We start from the raw sequence: 24,149 nt of genomic DNA on the forward strand, positions 1-24,149 counted from the left end.
CTCAGGCATCAGGGAGGCCCACAGCAATACTGGAGTGGGTTGCCGTTTCCTTATCCAGGGAATCTTCCCCACCCAGGAGTAGAACCTGTGTCTCCTACATTGAAAGTGGATTCTTTACCAGTAAGCCACTGTGGAAGCCTTATACATTAAAGTAGATGATCTAAAATCACATTTACAAAGAATTAATATAAGTTAATTTGATTCAATTAATGAAAGAAACAATGTTAAGCAAAATGTCAATATAAAAACCCAAAAATTATCCCAGGAGGCAGTATAACCTTAATGGAGGTTTTGATGGAAGGTACAAGATTATTTCTAAATAAGATTCCATAATTAATTTAAGCACAAGATGGAAGTCATAAACTAGTTATAACTTAAGATTTATGCCAATTCACAAACTTTATGGGTACTTAATTTTTAATATGACTATAATATATAAAAAAAGTCATACTAAGATTTATACAGCTCATTTTACACATCAGGTGATCTCCTTGATCCTAACGCAGTACTCTGCTTCATTTTGGTATCTCAAAATTTTGTGATTTACAATTTCTCTTGTGTTCCAAATTTATATTTTAGTTGTATATTAAAAGTACTAACTAAGGGGTATATTTTAAACGATAGGATGAATAATCTGTATTTTAGTGGTTCTCATAATTTATCATGCATCAGGAATCACCTGAGGGCTGGATAAATCACAATCGTGGGCTCCATTCCAGAGTTTTTGATTCAGGATGTTGGAGACAGGGCTTGAGAATTTGCATCCCTAACATATTGTTAGGTGTCCCTGCTGCTGGTGGTTTGGTGACCATACCTGGAGAATATATACCAACTCCACAGAGACATATGAAGCTTCTGCCTTCTCTGTTTCCCTTTTCTATTCATTTGTATTTTTCAGGATTAATGTTTGGTCCTATATTCAACAAGAATCATACTGTGATCAGAAGGAAACCAGAGTATCATACCCACATTTATTCTCCTGGGTTTTTCAGAATATCCAGAAGTCCAGGTCCCACTTTTCCTTGTTTTCTTGTCTATCTACACAGTCACTGTGGTGGGGAATTTAGGCATGATCATAATCATCAAGGTCAACTCAAAACTCCACACGATCATGTACTTTTTCCTTAGTCACTTGTCCTTTGTCGATTTCTGCTTTTCTACTGTAGTTACACCCAAACTGTTGGAGAATTTGATTGTGGAGGACAGAACCATCTCTTCGTCTGGTTGCATTGCACAGTTTTGTTTTGCTTGCCTGTTTGGTGTAGCAGAAACGTTCATGTTAGCAGCAATGGCCTATGACCGCTTTGTGGCAGTCTGCAACCCCTTGCTCCATACCACTGCGATGTCTCCGAAGCGTTGTGCTCTCTTGGTGGCTGGCTCTTACTCATGGGGTGTAGTGTGCTCCGTGACACTCACATGTTTTCTTCTTGCATTATCCTATTGGAAGTCTAGTACCATAAATAATTGTATCTGTGATCACTCTGTAATTGTTTCTGTCTCCTGCTCAGATCCCAAATCACTCAGATGTTATGTTCTATTATTGTCATATTCAATGAGGCAAATGGCCTGGTGATTATTCTGATGTCCTATATATTCTTTTTTATCACTGTTATGGGGATGCCTTCTGCAAGTGGGCGCTGGAAAACCTTCTCCACTTGTGCTTCCCATCTGACAGCCATCAGCATCTTCCATGGAACCATCCTTTTCCTTTTCTGCATTCCTAACCCCAAAACTTCTTGGCTCACAGTCAGTGACTTCTGTGTTTTACACAGTAGTGATTCCTATGTTGAACCCTTTGATCTACAGCTTGAGGAATAAAGAGGTAAAAAATACACTCACAAGATTAGTTTTCACAAAACTGCTTTGCCACTAGGCATAATATTTTTAAATTCATTATTTCTGAAAAAAAAATGGTATCCTTTGCTACAGATTGTTCAGTTGTTGTGGTGCAATTGATGATTCAATTCTTTTGATAAATATGCTTTAGGTTAATATATCTATGGCAGGATAGCAGTTTATTGATGATTATTGATTTTTGCATACATCAATATTTAGTAAAATAGCTGTAAACCATATGTAAACCAAAATAAAAATAAATGACTGCTTTTTGTAGTATTTATAAATCATTTTTGAGTGAATTCAAATATATTAAAAGTTTATGGGTATATGATGAAATAAACTATTTTTTTTCTGCCTTGGCCTGTTGGCATGTACATCATAAGAAAAATGATTAAGGAGAAAGTTCAAGCTTCATACAAAGAAGGCACAAAACTGTTTTTGACTTCCTCTTCAAAACACAAATCTGGGAAAATTAAAGACAGGAGGGTGACATGGACTTCAAGAACTAATCAATCAAACGCACAGTAACAATAAAATATGAGTAGCCAACCAACAACACAATTATTCCAATCATACACTGACCAAATGTTGTCTTAGACTAAAGTGTTTAGGCATGCATGACAGCAATCTGTCCTTCACTATATCCCAGAGTTTGCTGATACTTATGTCCGTTAAGTCAGTGAAGCTATCCAACTATCTCATTGTCTGTTGCCCATTTCCCTGCCTGCCCTCAACCTTTCCCAGCATCAGGGTCTTTTCCAATAAGTCAACTCTTCTCATATGGTGGCCAAAGTATTGGAACTTCAGCTTCAGCCTCAGTCCTTCCAATGAGAATTCAGGGTTGATCTCCTGTAGGATTGACGTGGTTTAATCTCCTTGCTCTTTAATGGACTCTCAAGAGTTTTCTCCAGCACCACAATTTGAAAGCAACAATTTGGCCCTCAGCCTTCTTTATGGTCTAACACTCACATCTGTACATGACTACTGGAAAGACTATAACTTGAACTCTATGGATCTTTGTCAACAAAGTGATGCCTCTGCTTTTTCATACACTGTCTAGGATTGTCATAGCTTTCTTTCCAAGGAATCATAGATGAATGATTTATAGATGTAAACATAAAAATGAAAACTAAAAAAATATTTAGCATAAAACAGAAAAAATCGTTCAAAAGTTTGGATGATAATTTTTTGAATGAACATAAAAAGGATGGATCTTTAAAAACAATAAAAGGAGCTTCATTTCCATAAAAATGTTTGGTAAAAGTTTCTTAAGCATAAATGACATTATTAATATGGTAAAAATACAAGCCATAGATTGTGAGTAAGTATTTGCAGAACTTATATTTTATAAATGATTTCAGTGTAAAACTACAGAGGAAGTCTTTATACTGAATACAAGAAAAAAGCCTACTTAAAATTTTGATGAACTTTCTGAGCACACATTTGACAAAACAGAGCACGGAAATAAACACATGAAAAAATACTAAGTATAGCTAGTCATCAATGACATTCTTATTAAAATGAAAACTTAAACCACAAGGAGAAACTACTGTACTCCATTTAGAATAGCTAAAGTGAATAAGAGTTTCAAATACTGGTGAAAATGTGGAGCAAGTTAAATGCTTATGCATTTCAGATAAGAGTACAGGGTTAAAAAACTTTGAAAATAGTTTAGCAGTATCTTATGAAGTTACAGAAGCACTTCCCAGACTATTATGCTACAGAAACTGTGGTAGCAGTTTAAGCCTTGAAGTCAGTGGCAATTTGTTGTGCAGCATGGAAAATAATATCCAACAAGGTTGCTAGCTCTGGGTGACTAGGGTGTAGATACTGGCTCCAAAGCTAGTCCAGGGTACAAAGGTGTCAGCAACGGGGGGAAGATGCATTGTGGAACTCAAGCCTAACTCAGTTAAAGAATAACCATGCAGACTTGTGGGATTTTGGATCAAGACCATACTGTGTACAATCATACTATGCCTGATGGGAAACAGCCTCTGGTGTGTTATGCCTTCCTGGTAGAGTCTGGAAAGTGTTAGTCAGGTTGTCAGGAGCCTATGGAAAGCATCTGTTGCTGCTGTTTAGTTGCTAAATTGTGTCCAAAGCTTTTGTGTATCCATAGACTGCAGCCCCCCAGGCTTCCCTGTCCAAAATATTTCCCAGGCAAGAATACTGGAGTGGGTGGCCATTTTCTTTACCAAGGGTTATTCCTGACTCCAAGCAGGGTTAGAACCTACGTCTCCCTCTCTGCAGGTGATTTTTTTTTTTTTTAACACCGAGCCACCAGGCAAGACAGTTGGGTCTATTTGTGTGATATTTCAATATAGTAGAACCAATGGATTGATTGACACTCTGAGGTTTTAGAGATTTTAACGTGTTTCCAAAATGCATTTTCCGTTTTTAAGAGACTATATTATTTAACTGTATTAATATAAGCTTGAAAGTATGGATTGCTTATATGTAGAAGAAAACACAATTTAGTTTCAGTAAGAACATCACTGTTTCTGAAGACAATAATATTTATTTAAGTTAAGCAATTGAATCAGAGACCAAATTATATTGCTTATACCTCTCAAAACACATGCACTTCATACATAGACTGGGAAAGAAAAATCACACAATAAATATATATAATAACAGTTAATACTCTGAACATTTTATTTTATTTATCTTTTGTTTTGGGTTTTATTGTAGTCACCAAGTTTTCTTATTCAGTTCATGTATTTTTAATAATTATTTTAAAAGAAATTTATGAAATGGGCTATTTGAGGTGCCTTCTCCAGTGATTCAGAAGGAACTACCTTTTGCAAATTGCCACATGAAAAAAGCATTCAAGCTAACCTATTGATGTGTGATATAAAAATAAATAGCTCAAGAAATACTCCAGGATCTAAATCAAACAGCAATCATTGGAAAACTTGAAGATAGAGCTTTATTTTCTTCAATGTCCATTTATGTTTTCCAAAATGTGAAAATTCTTGTGGTGACTCATGACCTCTGCCTTTTCGATGACCTTCAGTTTGAACATAATGATAGAAGTACTACGGCCTCTAAAAATACTCCTCCTGCTTTTTAAAATAAATTTGAGTGCTGTTTTCATTTAATGTTATATTACTCTCACTAAACACAGCACAGACCTTCAGAATGGTGGAATTGTGAAAAACATGTTTTTATACAACCCTATAGAAAATGTTTGTCTCTAACTCTAAACTAAATTCAATTTCTGTCACTCATGATCAACTTCAAAGCTAACTCATCACTAGCAGGCTGTGTTAATTCAAACAAGTGTCTTAACTCATATATGCTTCCATTTCCCTTTGTAAAATATGAGATTGCTTGTTTTGAAATTCAAAGTATTTCTTTTCCAAAGTCTTATTTAGTGGTCAACACTAAGGTACCAATATTTTAACACAATGTCTGCTGCGCAATAAATGAGATATCCATGTACTGTCATCATTATCATTGTTATCATTTTATGATCACTGTCTCAGATTTTCTCCAATAACAATTCTGTGGTTTGCTGAAGGAAATCAGAGTGCCGGAGCCATGTTCACCCTCTTGGGCTTCTCAGAATACCCTGACCTCCAGGTTCCCTTGTTCCTGGTTTTCCTCACCGTCTATGCAGTCACCGTGGTGGGGAACCTGGGCATGATCATCATCATCAGGATCAGTCCCAAACTCCACACCCCCATGTACTTTCTTCTCAGTCATTTGTCCTTTGTTGATTTCTGCTATTCCACCACAGTTACACCCAAACTCTTGGAGAATTTGGTTGTGGAAGACAGAACCGTCTCATTCATGGGATGCATCATGCAACTCTGCTTGGCTTGTATGTTTGCAGTGGCACAGACATTCATGTTGGCAGTGATGGCCTATGACCGATTTGTGACCATTTGTAAGCGTGGCCGAGAGGAGCTACCCCACATCTGAGGTCAGGGGCAGAAGCCGGGAGGACCCCAGGCCCAAAGGGCAGTGGCCAAAAGGAGTTACACCACGTCTGAGGTCAGGTGCAGCAGCAGAGAGTGCCAGGCTGCGACGGCACACGAACGGCCCAGAGGAGCTATCCCGTGTCTGAGGTCAGGGGGTGCGGCTGAGAGGAGCTACCCCTCACCCGAGGTCATGGGTGGCAATGAGAGGAGTTACCCCACATCCGAGGTCAGGAGTGGCAGCTGGGAGGAGCAACCCCACGCTGGAGGCCAGGGGCGGCCAGGAGGTCCAACCCTGCATCCAGGGATCGTGGCTGTGCAGGCGCAGGAGGGCCTAAAGAAGCTATCCCACGCTGAAAGTCAGGAACGGTGGCAGTGAGGAGATACCCCTCATCCAAGGTAAGGAGCAGTGGCTGTGCTTTGCTGGAGCAGCCGTGAAGAGATACCCCACACCCAAGGTAAGAGAAACCCAAGTAAGATAGTAGGTGTTGCAAGAGGGCATCAGAGGGCAAACACACTGAAACCATACTCACAGAAAACTAGTCAGTCTAATCACACTAGGACCACAGCCTTGTTTAACTCAATGAAACTAAGCCATGCCCGTGGGGCAACCCAAGATGGGCGGGTATGGTGGAGAGATCTGACAGAATGTGGTCCACTGGAAAAGGGAATGGCAAACCACTTCAGTATTCTTGCCTTGAGAGCCCCATGAACAGTATGAAAAGGCAAAATGATAGGATACTGAAAAAGGAACTCCCCAGGTCGGTAGGTGCCCAATATGCTACTGGAGATCAGTGGAGAAATAACTCCAGAAAGAATGAAGGGATGGAGCCAAAGCAAAAACAATACCCAGTTGTAGATGTGACTGGTGATAGAACCAAGTTCTGATGCTGTAAAGAGCAATATTGCATAGGAACCTGGAATGTCAGGTCCATGAATTAAGGCAAATTGGAAGTGGTCAAACAAGAGATGGCAAGAGTGAATGTCCACATTCTAGGAATCAGTGAACTGAAATGGACTGGAATGGGTGAATTTAACTCAGATGACCATTACATCTACTACTGCGGGCAGGAATCCCTCAGAAGAAATGGAGTTGCCATCATGGTCAACAAAAGAGTCCGAAATGCAGTACTTGGATGCAATCTCAAAAATGACAGAATGATCTCTGTTCGTTTCCGAGGCAAACTATTCATTATCACACTAATCCAAGTCTATGCCCCAACCAGTAACACTGAAGAAGCTGAAGTTGAACGGTTCTATGAAGACCTACAAGACCTTTTAGAACTAACACCCAAAAAAGATGTCCTTTTCATTATAGGGGACTGGAATGCAAAAGTAGGAAGTCAAGAAACTCCTGGAGTAACAGGCAAATTTGGCCTTGGAATACGGAATGAAGCAGGGCAAAGACTAATAGCGTTTTGCCAAGATAATGCACTGATCATAACAAACACCCTCTTCCAACAACACAAGAAAAGACTCTACACATGGACATCACCAGATGGTCAACACCAAAATCAGATTGATTATATTATTTGCAGCCAAAGATGGAGAAGCTCTATACAGTCAGCAAAAACAAGACCAGGAGCTGACTGTGGCTCAGACCATGAACTCCTTATTGCCAAATTTAGACTTAAATTGAAGAAAGTAGGGAAAACCACTAGACCATTCAGGTATGACCTAAATCAAACCCCATACGACTATACAGTGGAAGTGAGTAATAGATTGAAGGGCCCAGATCTGATAGATAGAGTGCCTGATGAACTATGGAATGAGGTTTGTGACATTGTATAGGAGAAAGGGATCAAGACCATCCCCGTGGAAAAGAAATGCAAAAAGGGCAAAGGCTGTCTGGGGAAGCCTTACAAATAGCTGTGAAAAGAAGAGAAGTGAAAAGCAAAGGAGCAAAGGAAAGATATAAGCATCTGAATGCAGAGTTCCAAAGAATAGAAAGAAGAGATAAGAACGCCTTCCTCAGCGATCAATGCAAAGAAATAGAGGAAAACAACAGAATGGGAAAGACTAGAGATCTCTTCAAGAAAATTAGAGATACCAAGGGAACATTTCGTGCAAAGATGGGCTCAATAAAGGACAGAAATGGTATGGACCTAACAGAAGCAGAAGATATTAAGAAGAGATGGCAAGAATACACAGAAGAACTGCTCAAAAAAGATTTTCATGACCCAGATAATCACGATGGTGTGATCACTGATCAAGAACCAGGCATCATGGAATGTGAAGTCAAGTGGGCCTTAGAAAGCATCACTACGAACAAAGCTAGTGGAAGTGATAGAATTCCAGTTGAGCTATTCCAAATCCTGAAAGATGATGCTGTGAAAGTGCTGCACTAAATATGCAAGAAAATTTGGAAAACTCAGCAGTGGCCACAGGACTGGAAAAGTCAGTTTTCATTCCAATCCCAAAGAAAGGCAATGACAAAGAATGCTCAAACTACTGCACAATTGCACTATCTCACACGCTAGTAAAGTAATGCTCAAAATTCCCCAAGCCAGACTTCAGCAATATGTGAACCGTGAACTTCCTGATGTTCAAGCTGGTTTTAGAAAAGGCAGAGGAACCAGAGATCAAATTGCCAACATCCGCTGGATCACGGAAAAAGCAAGAGAGTTCCAGAAAAACATCCATTTCTGCTTTATTGACTATGCCAAAGCCTTTGACTGTGTGGATCACAATAAACTGTGGAAAATTCTTTAAGAGATGGGAATACCAGACCACCTGACCTGCCTCTTGAGTAATCTGTATGCAGGTCAGGAAGCAACAGTTAAGAACCGGACATGGAACAAGAGACTGGTTCCAAATAGGAAAAGGAGTATGTCAAGGCTGAATATGTCACCCTGCTTATTTAACTTATATGCAGGGCACATCATGAGAAACGCTGGACTGGAAGAAACACAAGCTGGAATCAAGATTGCTGGGAGAATTATCAATAACCTCAGATATGCAGATGACATCACCCTAATGGCAGAGTGAAGAGGAACTAAAAAGCCTCTTGATGAAAGTGAAAGTGGAGAGTGAAAAAGTTGGCTTAAAGCTCAACATTCAAAAAACGAAGATCATGGCATCTGTTCCCATCACTTCATGGGAAATAGATGGGGAAACAGTGGAAACAGTGTCAGACTTTATTTTTCTGGGCTCCAAAATCACTGCAGATGGTGATTGCAGCCTTGAAATTAAAATACGCTTACTACTTGGAAGGAAAGTTATGACCAACCTAGATAGCATATTCAAAAGCAGAGACATTACTTTGCCAACAAAGGTTCATCTAGTCAAGGCTATGGTTTTTCCTGTGGTCATGTATGGATGAGAGAGTTGGACTGTGAAGAAGGCTGAGCACTGAAGAATTGATGCTTTTCAACTGTGGTGTTGGAGAAGACTCGAGAGTTCCTTGGACTGCAAGGAAATCCAACCAGTCCATTCTGAAGGAGATCAGCCGTGGGATTTCTTTGGAGGGAAAGATGCTAAAGCTGAGACTCCAGTACTTTGGCCACCTCATGCGAAGACTTGACTCATTGGAAAAGACTGTGATGCTGGGAAGGATTGGGAGCAGGAGAAGGGGAAGGCAGAGGATGAGATGTCTGGATGGCATCACTGAGTCGATGGACGTGAGTCTGGGTGAACTCCGGGAGTTGGTGATGGACAGGGAGGCCTGGCATGCTGTGATTCATGGGATCGCAGATGGACAGGACTGAGCAACTGAACTGAACTGTAAGCCTCTACTCTACACAGTGGTCATGTCCCCAAAGCTCTGTGCATCGTTAGTGGCCTATCCCTACATGTGGGGTGTAGTCTCCTCCCTGACACTCACCTGTTTTCCCCTGGAATTATCCTTCTGTGGGTCTAACATCATAAATAATTTTCTCTGTGAGCAGTCTGCCATTGTCTCCATCTCCTGCTCTGACCCCTTCATCAGCCAAGTGCTCTATTTTGCCACCGCCATATTCAGTGAGGTGAGTAGCCTGGCAATTAACCTCACTACTTATGTTTCCATTTTTGGCACAAAGGACATTATTTTCTTGTCTGTTATACACAGAGTTAGGAGAAAATCAAGTTGTTTTACTGTATGTATGATTTTTTTCTATTTTCTGTTTCTATACCATACATAATATTAGCTAGAGGTATTTTTGTAGATGATCTTTATCAGGTTGAAGGAATTTTCTTATATATCTTGTTTACTGCTACATAGGTAATCATTTTTTTTTCTTTCCATCTGAGTCATTGTTTATTTTCCTATCATATACTGTGATATTTTATTTTCTAATATTTCACTCAGTATTTCTGTCAAGAAGTACATTAGTTATCTTGATCTATGTTTTCTGTTTGTTTGTTTGTTTATAGCATCTTTGTCTGGTGTTGGTGCTGATGGTTGTTGATTAGTTACTAAGTTGTATCTGACTGTTCTGCAACCCCATGGACAGTAGCCTGCCAAGCTCCTCTTTCCATGGGATTCTCCAGGCAAGAATACTGGAGTGGATTGCCATTTCCTTCTCCAGGGGATCTTCCTGATACAGGAATAGAACATGTGTCCTCTGCCTGCAGATAGATTCTTTACCTCTGAACCACCAGGGAAACCCATGAAACACCAGAGATGGACAAAAACTCAGAAAATGAACCGAAATATTGGAGGTGGCCCCTCCTCACTGTCAGAGATACCCACACGCTTTCTTTCGTGGTGTGCCTCTCTGCCTTGCTTCGATCTTAACTAAACAGTTTCTTTGTGTGCTCTCCCACTTGTTTTGCTATGTCTCTAAAAATAAACTTCGTACCTTCATTTACAATTTTTGACTCCTTGAGAAATGCATTTTTTACTGGGGGACAATATATATATATATATATATATATATATATATACACACACACACACACACATATATGTATATATACAATATATATAAAGACTATATATATATATATAAATATATATATGTATACTTATGGCTGCCAGTAACCTGCATCTCAGCTATCAGTTTTTAAACTATGGAGTTCACACATTCTAAACTAATTAATCATTTTCAGGTTTTGCACATTGCTGATTGAGTTGTCTTTGCCTCTTCAACCAAATCCTGAGCTCCTGAAGGTCAGGAAGCAGGCCAAAGAATTCTATCATTGTGCTTGCACTACGCCGGGTTCTAGATATTTGTAGCTGAAAATCAAATCCAGAAATCTTTGGTTTCTATCATAGAGGTTTCTTAGAACCTCTGTCAGAAGCTCCTGGGAAATCAGTTGAACTCACGGATATTTGGCAGAGAAACCCAGGAATGTTCATTTTAAACAAGCGTCTTGGAATATTCTTATGTACATGGATGTTTGGGAATTAGAGAGCTGTCAAATACAAATAAACACAATCCTAAGTACATATTTCACACAAGGTATAGGCAAGATAGTAACAGCATCAAGTTTAAATAACATTTCCAGTTTTATTTCTTCCTCTAGCCCCTCCTCCCCTTCCTGTCTGAATCATCCTTCTGGAGCAAAATTCTAATCAAGTCCTTCCTTCAACGGACACCTTCCCAGTTGTGAGACTATAAAACCCATGATCATAAACTTATCCTTTAAGAATCTTAATGGCCCAGATGCAAAATGACGTAACTTTTTAACTAAGAGCACAAACTCTGGGGCCAGACTGACTGAATTCAAATCCCAATGCCTCCGGTTTGACTATGAGCTATATTAATGGGATGAAGAAAAAGTGTTGCATATATCTCTTATTGCTCTGTTTATTCAAATATCCATGCACGTGTTTTTGTGCTATTTATTACTTAAATGCTTGACAGAATTTACCATTTAATAGTATGGGCCTGCAGAGAAGGCAATGGCACCCCACTCCAGTATTCTTGCCTGGAAAATCCCGTGGACAGAGGAACCTGGAAGGCTGCAGTTCATGCGGTCGCTGAGGGTTGGACACGACTGAGCGATTTCACTTTCACTTTTCACTTTCATGCATTGGAGAAGGAAATGGCAACCCACTCCAGTGTTCTTGCCTGGAGAATCCCAGGGACAGGGGAGCCTGATGGGCTGCCGTCTATGGGGTCGCACAGAGTCGGACACGACTGGAGTGACTCAGCAGCAGCAGCAGCAGCAGTATGGGACTGAGATTCTCCTTACAGGAAGATTTTGAACTGAAAATGCAATTTCATAGGAAGGTAGAGGCTATTCATATTTTGTATTTCATCTTTGGTAAGTTTATTTGTATGGTTCCAATGATTTTCTACATCAACTAAGTAGTCAAATTTTTGGAAGAAAATTGTACATAATACTCCCTAATTATTATTTCAACATTGACAGCATCTGTAATGAAGTCCCATTTTTTTCTTGAGTAGCAATTGTGTTATGATCTGTTATTTGTAATCCATTTATCTAACAGATGATTGATTTTATGTATCATTTTAAACATCAGAATTTTAGTTTTGCTCAATCCCTTTTTTCTATTTCACTGTCCATTTTATATTTTGTTGATCACCATTCTCATCTTTTCCTCCTATTTATTGTGAGATTAAAAACTATGTTTGCTTTTTTATCTTCTTAATATGGAATCACAGATCATCAGATTTCTTCTCTTAAGTAATACATTCAAGCAAGTTGGTGCTATTTTAAATAGAATGAGGTATTAATAGAGAGAGTACAAAAATATTGACCTCATGAGTGACAAGTAGAACTCTAAACTAGTCCTTAAAATTCCCCACCATTTGGTGTACACATATCTTCAACTAGGCATTCAATTACATATTAATCTGGGAGCTGCTAGCAAATAATTTTAAATTATAACTAGTTTAAATCAGTTGATCATAAGAAAAGAAGACTATCCTGATTGGTGGGTCTCATATAATCTGATGATTTGTTAAAAATGCTTGCTGCTGCTGCTGCTGCTAAGTCGCTTCAGTCATGTCTGACTCTGTGCAACCCCATAGATGGTTGCCCACCTGGGATTCTCCAGGCAAGAACACTGGAGTGGATTTCCATTTCCTTCTCCAATGCATTAAAGTGAAAAGGGAAAGTGAAGTTGCTCAGTCGTGCTTGAATCCCTCTTTAAAGCAATGCATGAATTATAAGAGGGTGTTGAAAGAGAGGTTTGAAGTGTGAGAGTCACTTGAATGGAGAAAACAAAGAGGATATCTAGGAGTAGATTCTAGGAACTGTGAATAACCCCAAAACAGATGTCAAGGAAACAATACCCTATTCCTACAACTTCAAGGAACTGAATTATTCCAACAACATGAATAGCTTGGAAGAGAACCAATTTCTAGATGAAAAACTTGATGACACTTTGATTTCAGCCTTGCGATAACTTGAATAGAGGGACCAGGTGCATTGTGCCTAACTTCGGGCATACAAAATTGTGAATTAATAAATGAGTGTTTTTCAAGCCACTGAATCTGCAGCAGTTTATTATGATGAAATAGACCTTTCATATACCACATAATTGATAGGTTTTATCAATTGCATTATTTAAAAATGTATATTCAACAAGTTTTAATAAAACAGGGAAACACTGGGATACAATAATAACTGCAAATGGCATAATATTATATTTCTATTCAGTGTGATATTGAATGTGTTTTTTACAAAAATGTAGATGTCCAAATAAGAAAACTTAGAGGAAAGACTGAAATAAACATAACACAGAAACAACACTATGAATAGTAATTGTGATTTTCTCTTTCTGAATTTTGGAATTCACATCGTCTATGATAAATATAAATATAAACAGGCTGATTGCTAGTGTTATTTTTCTAAGTTGAGAAGATAAACATGCTCAAGCTTCCTATATGATTAAATGATTAAAAAAAAATTATACTCTAAATGAGGAGTATGGGATTTTCTTTAAATTGTCTTGTTTGCAGCTCATGGAAAACACCCCAATCACAATAGTCTGGGGTGTGAATCCCCAAAGTCATTCAGGTAGACATAAACATACAGCATGTTCCCTGAGTTTAGTCACAAGTACGGCTCACCCTCGGGAGTGTTTCTATTTTTTAGTGAGAACAAAACGTAATTTTCTTGATGACTTTACTGAAATATACTTTGGAAGAGGTTCCAATAGTCTTATTAGAAGCTGCAACAATTTTAATTAAATGTAAGTATTTTTGTTAAACACTTTTCAAGATTTTTATTTAAAGAAGTCTTCAGTAATTCACTCTGTATAATTCAATCTATAAAGACTACATGGCTTCTGGTGAGTTGTTTAAGTGATTTACTTTAATTCTGATGTGGGAAACTCTGAAATTAATAATGTTTTTGGCAGAGAAACACCTATGCAACCCTAGTAGCAATGAAATGGTCTTCATTTAATTCATTTCAGGGGAAGACTACAAGATATTGAACTTATTTGTTATATCTTTAAGATTCATGGGACACATTTAGTTTTGAACTTTACTTATACAGCTGAATGAAGTCCTTGATGGACATTCAAGTAGTAGTATTAGTTTTCAATTAAAAATTAAAAAAAATAGAGAAATATTAAAAACAAATCTGTAAAACTGTAGAGAAATATGCCAGACTTTGCATTAAATTTTTTGAGTTTAAAATCATGCAGGTGAAAGCAAGTTGGAACAGTACAGCAAACTTGAGTTCTGAATTAAGCCCCAAAGTAGTCTGAAATATGTTGCCTGGTATTTGGTATTAAAAGGTAATAATGATTTTATATACCAAAAAGAGTGTATTTTGTGCACAAAAATAAAAATTGCTGCAGTGAGTAAAACAAAAGAAGTAGCTATCAAGCAGTCTAGATACTGCAGTGATACTTTGCATTCTAAGTCTCTTCAGTCCTTTCTGACTCTTTATAAACAACCCTATGGACTGTAGCCTGCCAGACTCCTCTGTCCATAGGATTTCAAGCAAGAATACCAGAGTGGGTTTCCATACACTCCTCCAGGGGATTTTCCCAACCCAGGGCTAGAACCCCTGTCTCTTATGTCTGCTGCCTTGGTAGTTTAGTTCTTTTAGACATCACAGAAATCCAGACAGAAGAGTTCAGATTATAGGTAATTTGTATGGAGATGATTTTGAATATGGGTAAGCATTTGAGCATGATTTTAAGAAGATTGAATGAAAATTAGTCCTGAAGGATGGCTGTAGGTAGGGTAGATAAAGACAGCTGCTGAATAGAGGTGTGGTGGGTAGCAATAAAGATGGGAGTGTATTTAGAAGAATATGTTCATTTTGCCCTGATTACATTTTTCACAGCCTTAACCTTGGATGGAAAGGAAATCATAGAGATACAGACAAGGACGGGAAAAATGGACAAAATAAAGCTTATGCCTTGATGGCTTGAGACATTAATGGAAATATGCAGCTAAGAAGGAAACATTAGAAATTAGTAAGAAAAATATTTCCTCTGTGTATGCATTTTTTTCTACTTCTTAGTCACTATTTGAACCACTTCAGACTTCGTAAAATTATAGATGGTGCTACATTGTAGAATATTTTGAGGTTATATATTTCAAATTCAAATTAAACATGAAAAACAACATTAGAAATATAAGAGAAGAAACTATCTTTGGTGGGGGCCATTTATTACATGTGAAATTAAAGTCTTAAATGTTTTAGGAAATAAAGTTGGATTCCCCTTATAGCTCAGCTTGTAAAGAATCTGCCTGCAATGCATGGGAACCCAGTTTGATTCCTGGGTCGGGAAGATCTGCTGGAGAAGGGATAGGCTACCAACGCCAATATTTATGGTCTTCCTTTGTAACTCAGCTGGTAAAAAATCTACGTGTAATGTGGGAGACCTGGGTCAATCCCTGCTTTGGGAAGATCCCCTGGAGAAGGGAGTGGCTACCCACTCCAGTATTCTAAACTAAATTTGATGTGGGGCAATTATTACATGTGAAATTAAAGTCTTAAATGTTTTAGAAAATAATTCAGTAATTTAAGTTATATTTTATACATAATTGTGTAGTAAAAACAAATTTTTAGAATTATATTCTAAAGGTAGGGTTTCAGAGAGCTTAACTTGTCAGAGACATAATAATAAGTGACTGAGGTTTAATTTGAAGGCAAGTTGACCTGATTAAAGAGTCTAGATTGTTAACAAGACATCATTCATATTCTCTAGGAGATACAATATGAGATCTTTTACCAAGGGTTGGCCAGTTGGTAAAATCATTAGGAAAGGTAAACCTGAGGCTTCTCTGATGAGATGGGTGCTGAATCTCTAAGTTGTATGACTTGCGACTCCATGGACTGTAGCCCGCCAGGCTCCTCCGTCCATCAGATTTCACCAGCAAGGATACTGGAGTGGGTTGCCAGTTCTGTCCCCTGCGGATATTCCTGACCGAGGATTGAACTCATGTCCCTTGCCTCTCCTGCACTATCAGGAGGATTCTTTACCACCACACTAATGGGGAAGCCTCTCTTTGATCGGAGAGCACTAAGGAAAAGTGAGAGAAAAACAGGACATCTTGAGCAGTTAGAATGGCCTGAGCAAACATAAGAATTTGCAAGTGCAATCAACAAGTTCAATTAAATGAAGCTAAAGAAAGGAATTATCCATGTAGAAAAAAGGGAGACAGAGCTGAGAAGGTTGAGAAAATTGAAACAAAGACAAATTATGAGTCACTGTGACACTCAGTTCTCTCCAGTCCATCCTCTCCTTGCCCCTCCATCAGAAGCTGACTTGCACTCTCCACACCTGTAGACACATGGTATACCGTTTGGGCTCCAACTGTGTCTTATTTGCATTCCTGGGAAATTCCAGACTTCACCACTGCAGACCAGTCCCCTGTCCAGGCTGGGTAAAAAATACCCTCTATTTCTGTCATGTCTGGTTGCTTAGGGTGAACTCTCTGGTTTTCCCTGGCAGGAACCATAATGATGGACATGAGAAATCAGAGTGCTGGAATCACCTTCATCCTCTCGGGCTTCTCAGAATACCCGCAGCTCCAGGTGCCCCTCTTCTTGGTCTTCTTGGCCGTCTATACTGTCTCTGTGGTGGGGAACCTGGGTATGATTGTGATCATCAGAATCAATCCCAAACTTCACACCCCCATGTACTTCTTTCTCAGACATCTCTCCTTTGTGGATTTTTGTTACTCTTCTGTAACCACACCCAAACTCTTAGAGATCTTGGTTGCGGACACAAGGACTATCTCCTACGTGGGTTGCATGATGCAATTCTTCCTTGGTTGCACACTTGTGATTACGGAGACGTTCATGTTAGCAGTGATGGCCTATGACCGGTTTGTGGCTGTTTGTAACCCCCTGCTCTACACACTTGCTATGTCTCCTAAGCTCTGCAGCCTCCTGGTCGCTGGAACCTACACATGGGGTGGACTGTGTTCCTTGACTATCACGTGTTCTCTTTTGAAGCTGACCTTCTGTGGTTCTAATGTCATACATCACTTTGGCTGTGAGTATTCTGCCATCATCTCTGCCGCTTGCTCTGACTCTTATTTCAGTCAGATGACATGTTTTATCATTACTACTCTCAATGAGGTGTGTAGCCTCCTGATTATCCTTGCCTCTTATATTTTCATAATTGTCACAATCATCAAGCTACCCTCAGCTGGTGGACTCCGAAAAGCCTTCTCCACCTGTGCCTCCCACCTGACCGCCATCACCATTTTCCATGGGGTCATGCTTCTTCTCTATTGTGTACCCAACTCCGGAAGCTCATGGCTCTTCATCAAAGTAGCCACTGTGCTTTACACAGTAGTGATCCCCATGCTAAATCCCCTTATCTACAGCCTTAGAAATAATGATGTGTGGGAGACCATCAGAAAATTAGTCAACACCAAAATGTTTCTCACCCAATGTAATTTTGAGTGAGAAGAGAGATAGAGGAAAGCACTTTCTTTATTTTTATTTTTTAATATTAATTTATTTATTTTAATTGGAGGTTAATTACTTTACAATATTGTATTGGTTTTTTCATACATCAACATGAATCCGCCACAGTATACACGTGTTCCCCATCCTGAACCCCTGTCCATCCTCCCTCCTTGTAACATCCCTCTGGGTCGTCTCAGTGCACCAACCCCAAGCATCCAGTATCATGCATTGAACCTGGACTGTCAATTTGTTTCATATATGATATTACACATGTTTCCACGTCATTCCCCCAAATCATCCCACCCTCTCCCTCTCCCACAGAGTCCAAAAGACTGTTCTTTGTGCTTTATACAGTGTGTTGATGGTTATTACATTTTCCTTCGAATGTGTGCTTCTCCGCTGATTAGTGTCCTACTCTTTGTGACCCGTTCTCTGTCCATGGGGAATCTCCAGTCAAGAATACTGGAGTGGGTTTCCATGCCCTCCTCCAGGGGATCTTCCCAAGCCAGGGATGGAACTCATGTCTCCCAAAGTGCAAGTTGATTCTTTAGTGTCTGAGACACAATGGGATACAATCTCTTGAGAAAATTTTATATATATATATATATATATATATATACACACACACACACATACATATATATATCACATGAATATAATGTGATTTTTAAACTGTACTGTGATTTTAAAATCTCACCTTCAGTTTAAAAGAAAAAAAGAAATAAAATTATGTTTATGTCTCACATTCAGAGTGTTTTAGGCAAAATAAATAATGATCGTCTAATGCTGTCCATGGGCTTCCCTGTGGCTTAGATGGTAAAGAATCTGCCTGGAATATGGGAGACCTGGGTTGTTTCCCTGGGTAGGGAAGATCCCCTAGAAGAGGGCATGACAACCCACTCCAGTATTCTTGCCTGGAAAATGCCCACGGGCAGAGGAGCCTGGTGGACTACAGTCCATGGGGTCATAAAGAGTTGGATACAACTGAGCAACTAAGCACAGCACAGCAAAAGGCTGTCCACATTCTAAAATCCTCAGAATTTGCAAATGATTTCTGTTCCATGTCTTTTTTCTGTTTCTCTTCCTTTCCTTTCTCTTTTTCTGTCAAATTATGAAATGTGATAAATAGGTAGACAAGTAATTTTGTATAATCATCCTGTATGTTACTTTCTTCAAGAAATTAAAGACATTATCAGTTCTTCACAGCATATCTGTAAGCATTTTTCTAGTCACTGTGCCTCTCTGATGCCTCTAGAAGCAAACTCCATTGCGGTGTTCAGAGATTTTTCTTCTAAACAGAGAATAGGTTATGAGAATTAAAACTTAACTTTATCACTTTTTAAATTTGTATTATTAAAACTTTAGAGTATATTCCCTTATGTCTGGCTTTTTTGGCTCAGCATTTTGTTTGAAAAGAATTTTTAAGTGATTGACTGTAACAGTAGTTCCATTTTTGGTGCTGAAAAATTTCCACAAAATAAATACATTGATATGATAATATGTTTATTCATACTACTACTACAAATGGAATTTGGCTACTTCTTCTTCTTTATTGATGTATTATTTATTTACAGTGTTATAATAATTTTAGATGCACAACATAGTGATTCATTATGTTTTTAGATTATACACTATTAAAACTTAGTGGCTCAGTGGGTAAAGAACCTGCCTGCAATGCAGGCAATGCTAGAGATATGGGTTTGATTCCTGGGTGGGGAAGATCCCCTGGAGGAGGGCACGACAACCCAATCCCATGGGCAGAGGAGCCTGGTGGGCTAGAGTCCATGGGGTTGCAAAGAGTTGGACACAACTGAAGTGACTGAGCACAGCACAGCACACAAAGGATAATAGGTAAAACTTACGGCGCTAGACAGCGGTATCCTTGTAGCTTATCTATTTTATACAGAGTATTTTGTATAGTTTATACTCCAAAATTGCCCCTCCTCCTTTCCTCTATAAAGTCTGCAAATAATTGCAAGTCTCTCAAACAATTGTTGGAGAGAATTAAAGGGAAATATTGTGCATTGTGGGTGAGAATGTAAATTGGTATAGCCAATTGCATACTGTATGGAAAACAGTATGGAGTTTTGTACACACACACACACAAAAGGTAAAAATAGAACTACCATATGAGCAGCAATTTCACTCCTGGCTATTTCACCTTTTTTGTCTTTAATGGAAATGCTGCATGAACATTTTTACAGAAGTATGTGCTAGTGCCGGGGTCCAGCCCCGGCTGATCCAGAGTATTCGAAGGGGAGACGGCATTGGCGACCTATTCAAATGGTAATTAGAGATATAAAGAGTGATAGAATGAGGATAGCTCAGTAGGAAAATTCAGTGGAGAAAAGAGGCTGAGTAGCTTGGTTTACGTGGGAGACCAATAAAACTTGAAGACAAGAAGTTTGCACCACTTACGTAGGCCGCAGGCGCCCTCTCGAATAGCGGAAGGTGCCCCACCCTAGACACCTGCTCAAGTGGGTCTTAGAAGCCCAGGCATAATTAGTAAGCATGGTGGGTTCCGCGCTCCAGATGGAGACTTCAGCCAGAATTTAAAGGGAAGAATGACATGGGGAGACCAAGCATTGGTGAGCAAGGCCCATAGCTTTATTTTATATACCCTAAGTTACACATAGAGGATAATAGGGGATGCAAAGTCAGCAGTTTTTGATCCTTATCAAAAACCAGGGTTTCTTTCCTGCAAATTTATCGTATACAAATGGTTTAGGTGATTTACATCATCTTCTGGCCAGAAGGCCTACTCACATTTTATGACTCTTGACAAGGACTTATCAACAAAGACTTATTTTCTTTAAGAGTAATTATTTTAAGGTTTGGCGCCATCTTCCAAAGATAAAATTGCATTCCTATAGGGCGGATGTGTAATGGGTTTATAACAAAGGAAAGAATTTATTACCTTAAGGGTCTAAAGTTACTAACACCAAGGCCACTACTTATTTTTTCTACATACCAACTATTAATTAATACATATTCAAGGATACAATTCAGGGGATGTGAAAACTTGGCAGCAAGCATTGGCTCATCAATGAAATCTTTTACTAGTTTTATTCTGACAGTTTCTAACTCTCTGAGAGGGTGTAAGCTATTTGAATATCTTAAGCTTCCCCGTGCCTCTCAAGGCTGGGAGACCGTAAACATTCTTATGCATAGCTGTAGGAGTCCGGGTAAACTTGTCAGGCGAGTTAGAGAGCCATCTGAGGGGTTTGGATTTAAATACTCCTAATTGCCCAGGAACTTTATTAATTGGAGCTGTAAGTTAACTCTTTGACAGAGAGAGCGAGATGGTGGTGGGGAACAGCCCCCAGTAAAGTCAGAGATGAGAGCACAAAGCAATAAAGTAGGCAGACTCTGGGTTTTGGGGGGTAGATGCTCTAGAATATCCGGGGAGACTCCAGAGGCTCGATCCCGCCTTTGCATACGCCGAGCCTCCTTCTTCATGACCTTTGTCACGAGCGGAATGTCTCTCGCCGGCTCCCGGCATGCTAGATTGCACATGAGCACTCACTGTGGGAGGTATGCCCTGTCTCTGAGTGTTCTGGATGGAAGGGAGCTTGTTTCCGATATTGTGCTTGGTGCCATCAAACAATTTTCCAGTGTAGATGGATTCATTTAAATTCCAGCTATATTTTATGTGGGTTCTAATTATTGTCCATTCTTGCCAACATTTAATATGGTCATCAGTTCAGTTCAGTTCAGTCACTCAGTCGTGTCCGACTCTTTGTGACCCCATGAATCGCAGCACGCCAGGCCTCCCTGTCCATCACCAACTCCCAGAGTTCACTCAGACTCACGTCCATCGAGTCAGTGATGCCAGTCTGTGAGTAGGGGTACTTCATTTTGGTGATGAATTCAATTCCACTTTACTAATGTAGCTGAATTCCTATAATTTAGTTATTAGTCATTTGATTCGTTTTACTTCTATGTGAAGGGCCTATTCAGGTTTTTTTTAAAACCTATTTTTCTATTATGTTGTTAATATTTTATTATGAAATATGTATTTCATTATGCATTGTAAATAAAAGTCCTTTGATGTGTGTATCATGAATATTTTCTCCTAGATTGTGGCTTGTCTATTCACTCTGTTGGTGATGTATTTAGGGGTACACATTTCCTTATGTTTAATGAATTAATGAATCAATGTTTATCAAACCATTTCTTTACACAGTGAAGTGCTTCTAATGTCTTATTTAAGCTCCACTTCTTAACACCAAAATAATAAAGTTATTCATGTTTTATGTGCTAAATTATCAAAAATTTCATACAGTATTATATTTATACTCTACCCCTCTATTATCAATTTGGGGTTTTCTTTTCTCTTTTTACATTGATTTTTAAATTTATTTCAAACAAAGAGTAAAGTTTGATGGAGCATGACTATAAGCTAATTTTATATTTTGACTTATTGGCCTACTTATTACTTATTGGCCTATATTTACCCCAGAAATACTTATTGAAAAATTCACTCATTTTAACACTGCTCTTGGTGCCAGAATATTCATAAAGTAAACGTCAGTATATCTATAGTTCTGTATGCTTCTAGGTGTTTTATAATCAGAACTGCCCTTAACTCATAGGCTTTGACATCACATTGAGCAACTCTTAAAAAGTTACTCTTAATCTTGCAGAGTGTTTAAGATATTCTTTATCTTTACCTGTTAAAACAAACTTTAGAATTATTCTTGTTTAGATTTAGCGTAGAAATACAGTCAAATTGTAGATTGATTTGCAGAGAATGATGTTTGCATCCTCAAGTCTTCTAGATCATAAGCATGCTACATTATTATGTTTATTTATATTTACTTCATGTTTTACAATATAAGATATATCATATTTTTTATAAAGTTCTTACATATTTTTAAAAATCTGGATGTGTGATTATTATTCATACTATTTTAAATGTCATTTGTAAAATGTGTATTGTTTTTCAATTAGGATTCGATGCATTTTGGCAACTCTAAAAATATCTCTTAATAATTTTATAATTTATTTGTAGATTATTTTGGATTTTCAACATGCATATCATACAAATTCTAATCAAATATTTTCTGGATATGTTGTTTCCAGTGTTATTCCTTTTATTTTTTTCTTATGTTTGGTTGACTAGATGAAAACATTAGTACAATTTTGAATAAACAGTAAAAGTGGGTATCCTTGACTTCCTCATCTAACAAGGAAAGTATCAATACTTAACATTTCATGCTTAAAATGTTAAGCAAATTTATCTCATGTATTTTTTTGTATGTGTCTGTTTGTTATATTTTATTTGTAGTGAGTGAATGTTGAATTTATCAACCTAATTTTCCTCATATTAGCTCCTTTAATATTTTGATGTGCTAAGTTATATTTATAAAAAAATTCTAATCAAAATATGTGTTTTTTCCTGAGAATATTACTATAAGCATTATATATTTATCTTTTCCTTAGTTGTTGGTTTAATGCATCAATATTTAATGTATAATTTAAAATTCTATGATCATTAGTAAGATTGTTCTGTAATTTTCTTTTATTGTCCTTTGCTTGTTAGTTTTTACCATCAAGAGTATATTTGTCTCTTAAAACAAAAATGGTAAGACAGTCTTATTATTCAATTCAGTGTATATTATGTAGAAATGAAAAACAGAGTGTGATAGGGAGATACACAAGGACAGTATTCATATCAAAAACACCTATAAGTTAATTGCTATTCAGTTCAATTCAATCACTCAGTTGTGTTCGACTCTACGACCTGATGGACTGCAGCATACCAGGCCTCCCTGTCCATCACCAAGTCCTGGAGCCTACTCAAACTCATGTCGATCGCATCAGTAATGCCATCCAACCATCTCATTCTCTGTCCTCTACTTCTCCCACCCTCAATCTTTCCCAGAATCAGGGTCTTTTCCAATGAATCAGCTCTTTGCATCAGGTGGCCAAATTATTGGAGTTTCAGCTTCAACACCAGTCCTTCCAATCAATATTCAGAACTGATTTCCTTTAGGATGGGCTGGTTGAATCTCCTTGCTCTCCAAGGGACTCACAAGAGTCTTCTCCAACACCACTTGCCTCCTGCAGGTACCTTATCACTAGCGCCACCTGGGAAGCCCTCTATAGTATGCTCAGTTCCAAATGCTCATAAGTGATTGTTCAAGTAGAGTCTGTTTTATACCATGCCAACCCTCACACTGAACTCAGTGACGTACAATATCCATACTGACATACTCACTGACATAATAGCTTGAAATATAAAAACATGAAACACCTTGTAAGGAAGTTAATAGGCTCCAAATATTGTAGTGCTCAATCCACTGTTAATAAATATATTTCTATTAAATCATGTATGTGCCTATTCAATACCACCTTCCAAGAAAATTCTTTTTTGAAAATCTAATGTAAAGAGATAATTACTCTTTATCCCCTTAATGTTAATTTTTTCCTTAGAAACAGATGATATGTTAAATACATGCAATAATTTATTTGTCTCATCCCTTTCTCCCTCTATACATTCCAAGAGAGTAGAAATTTCTGGTATTATTATTGTATATCTCTAATGCCTAGAAATTTACCTAGAAAACACATTTAGCCTTCAATGAATACTTGCTGGAT

At 38.3% G+C, this 24,149-nt stretch overlaps 2 protein-coding genes across 2 annotated transcripts; both read left to right on the forward strand.

Moving 5' to 3' along the window:
* The first annotated feature begins 1,069 nt into the window (after positions 1–1,069).
* LOC133261061 (olfactory receptor 5D13-like) lies at positions 1,070–1,873 on the forward strand. Its single transcript, XM_061439641.1, is given in 3 exon segments — positions 1,070–1,511; positions 1,514–1,748; positions 1,750–1,873. Coding segments are annotated over 3 exon segments (801 nt in total).
* Positions 1,874–16,586: 14,713 nt separating this feature from the next.
* LOC133261062 (olfactory receptor 1165-like) lies at positions 16,587–17,543 on the forward strand. The gene has a single exon (XM_061439642.1). It carries the CDS (start codon positions 16,587–16,589, stop codon positions 17,541–17,543), a length of 957 nt encoding a protein of 318 aa, XP_061295626.1.
* Positions 17,544–24,149: the final 6,606 nt, after the last annotated feature.

The sequence above is a fragment of the Bos javanicus genome, chromosome 15 (assembly GCF_032452875.1).
Source record: "Bos javanicus breed banteng chromosome 15, ARS-OSU_banteng_1.0, whole genome shotgun sequence".
Taxonomy (NCBI): domain Eukaryota; kingdom Metazoa; phylum Chordata; class Mammalia; order Artiodactyla; family Bovidae; genus Bos; species Bos javanicus.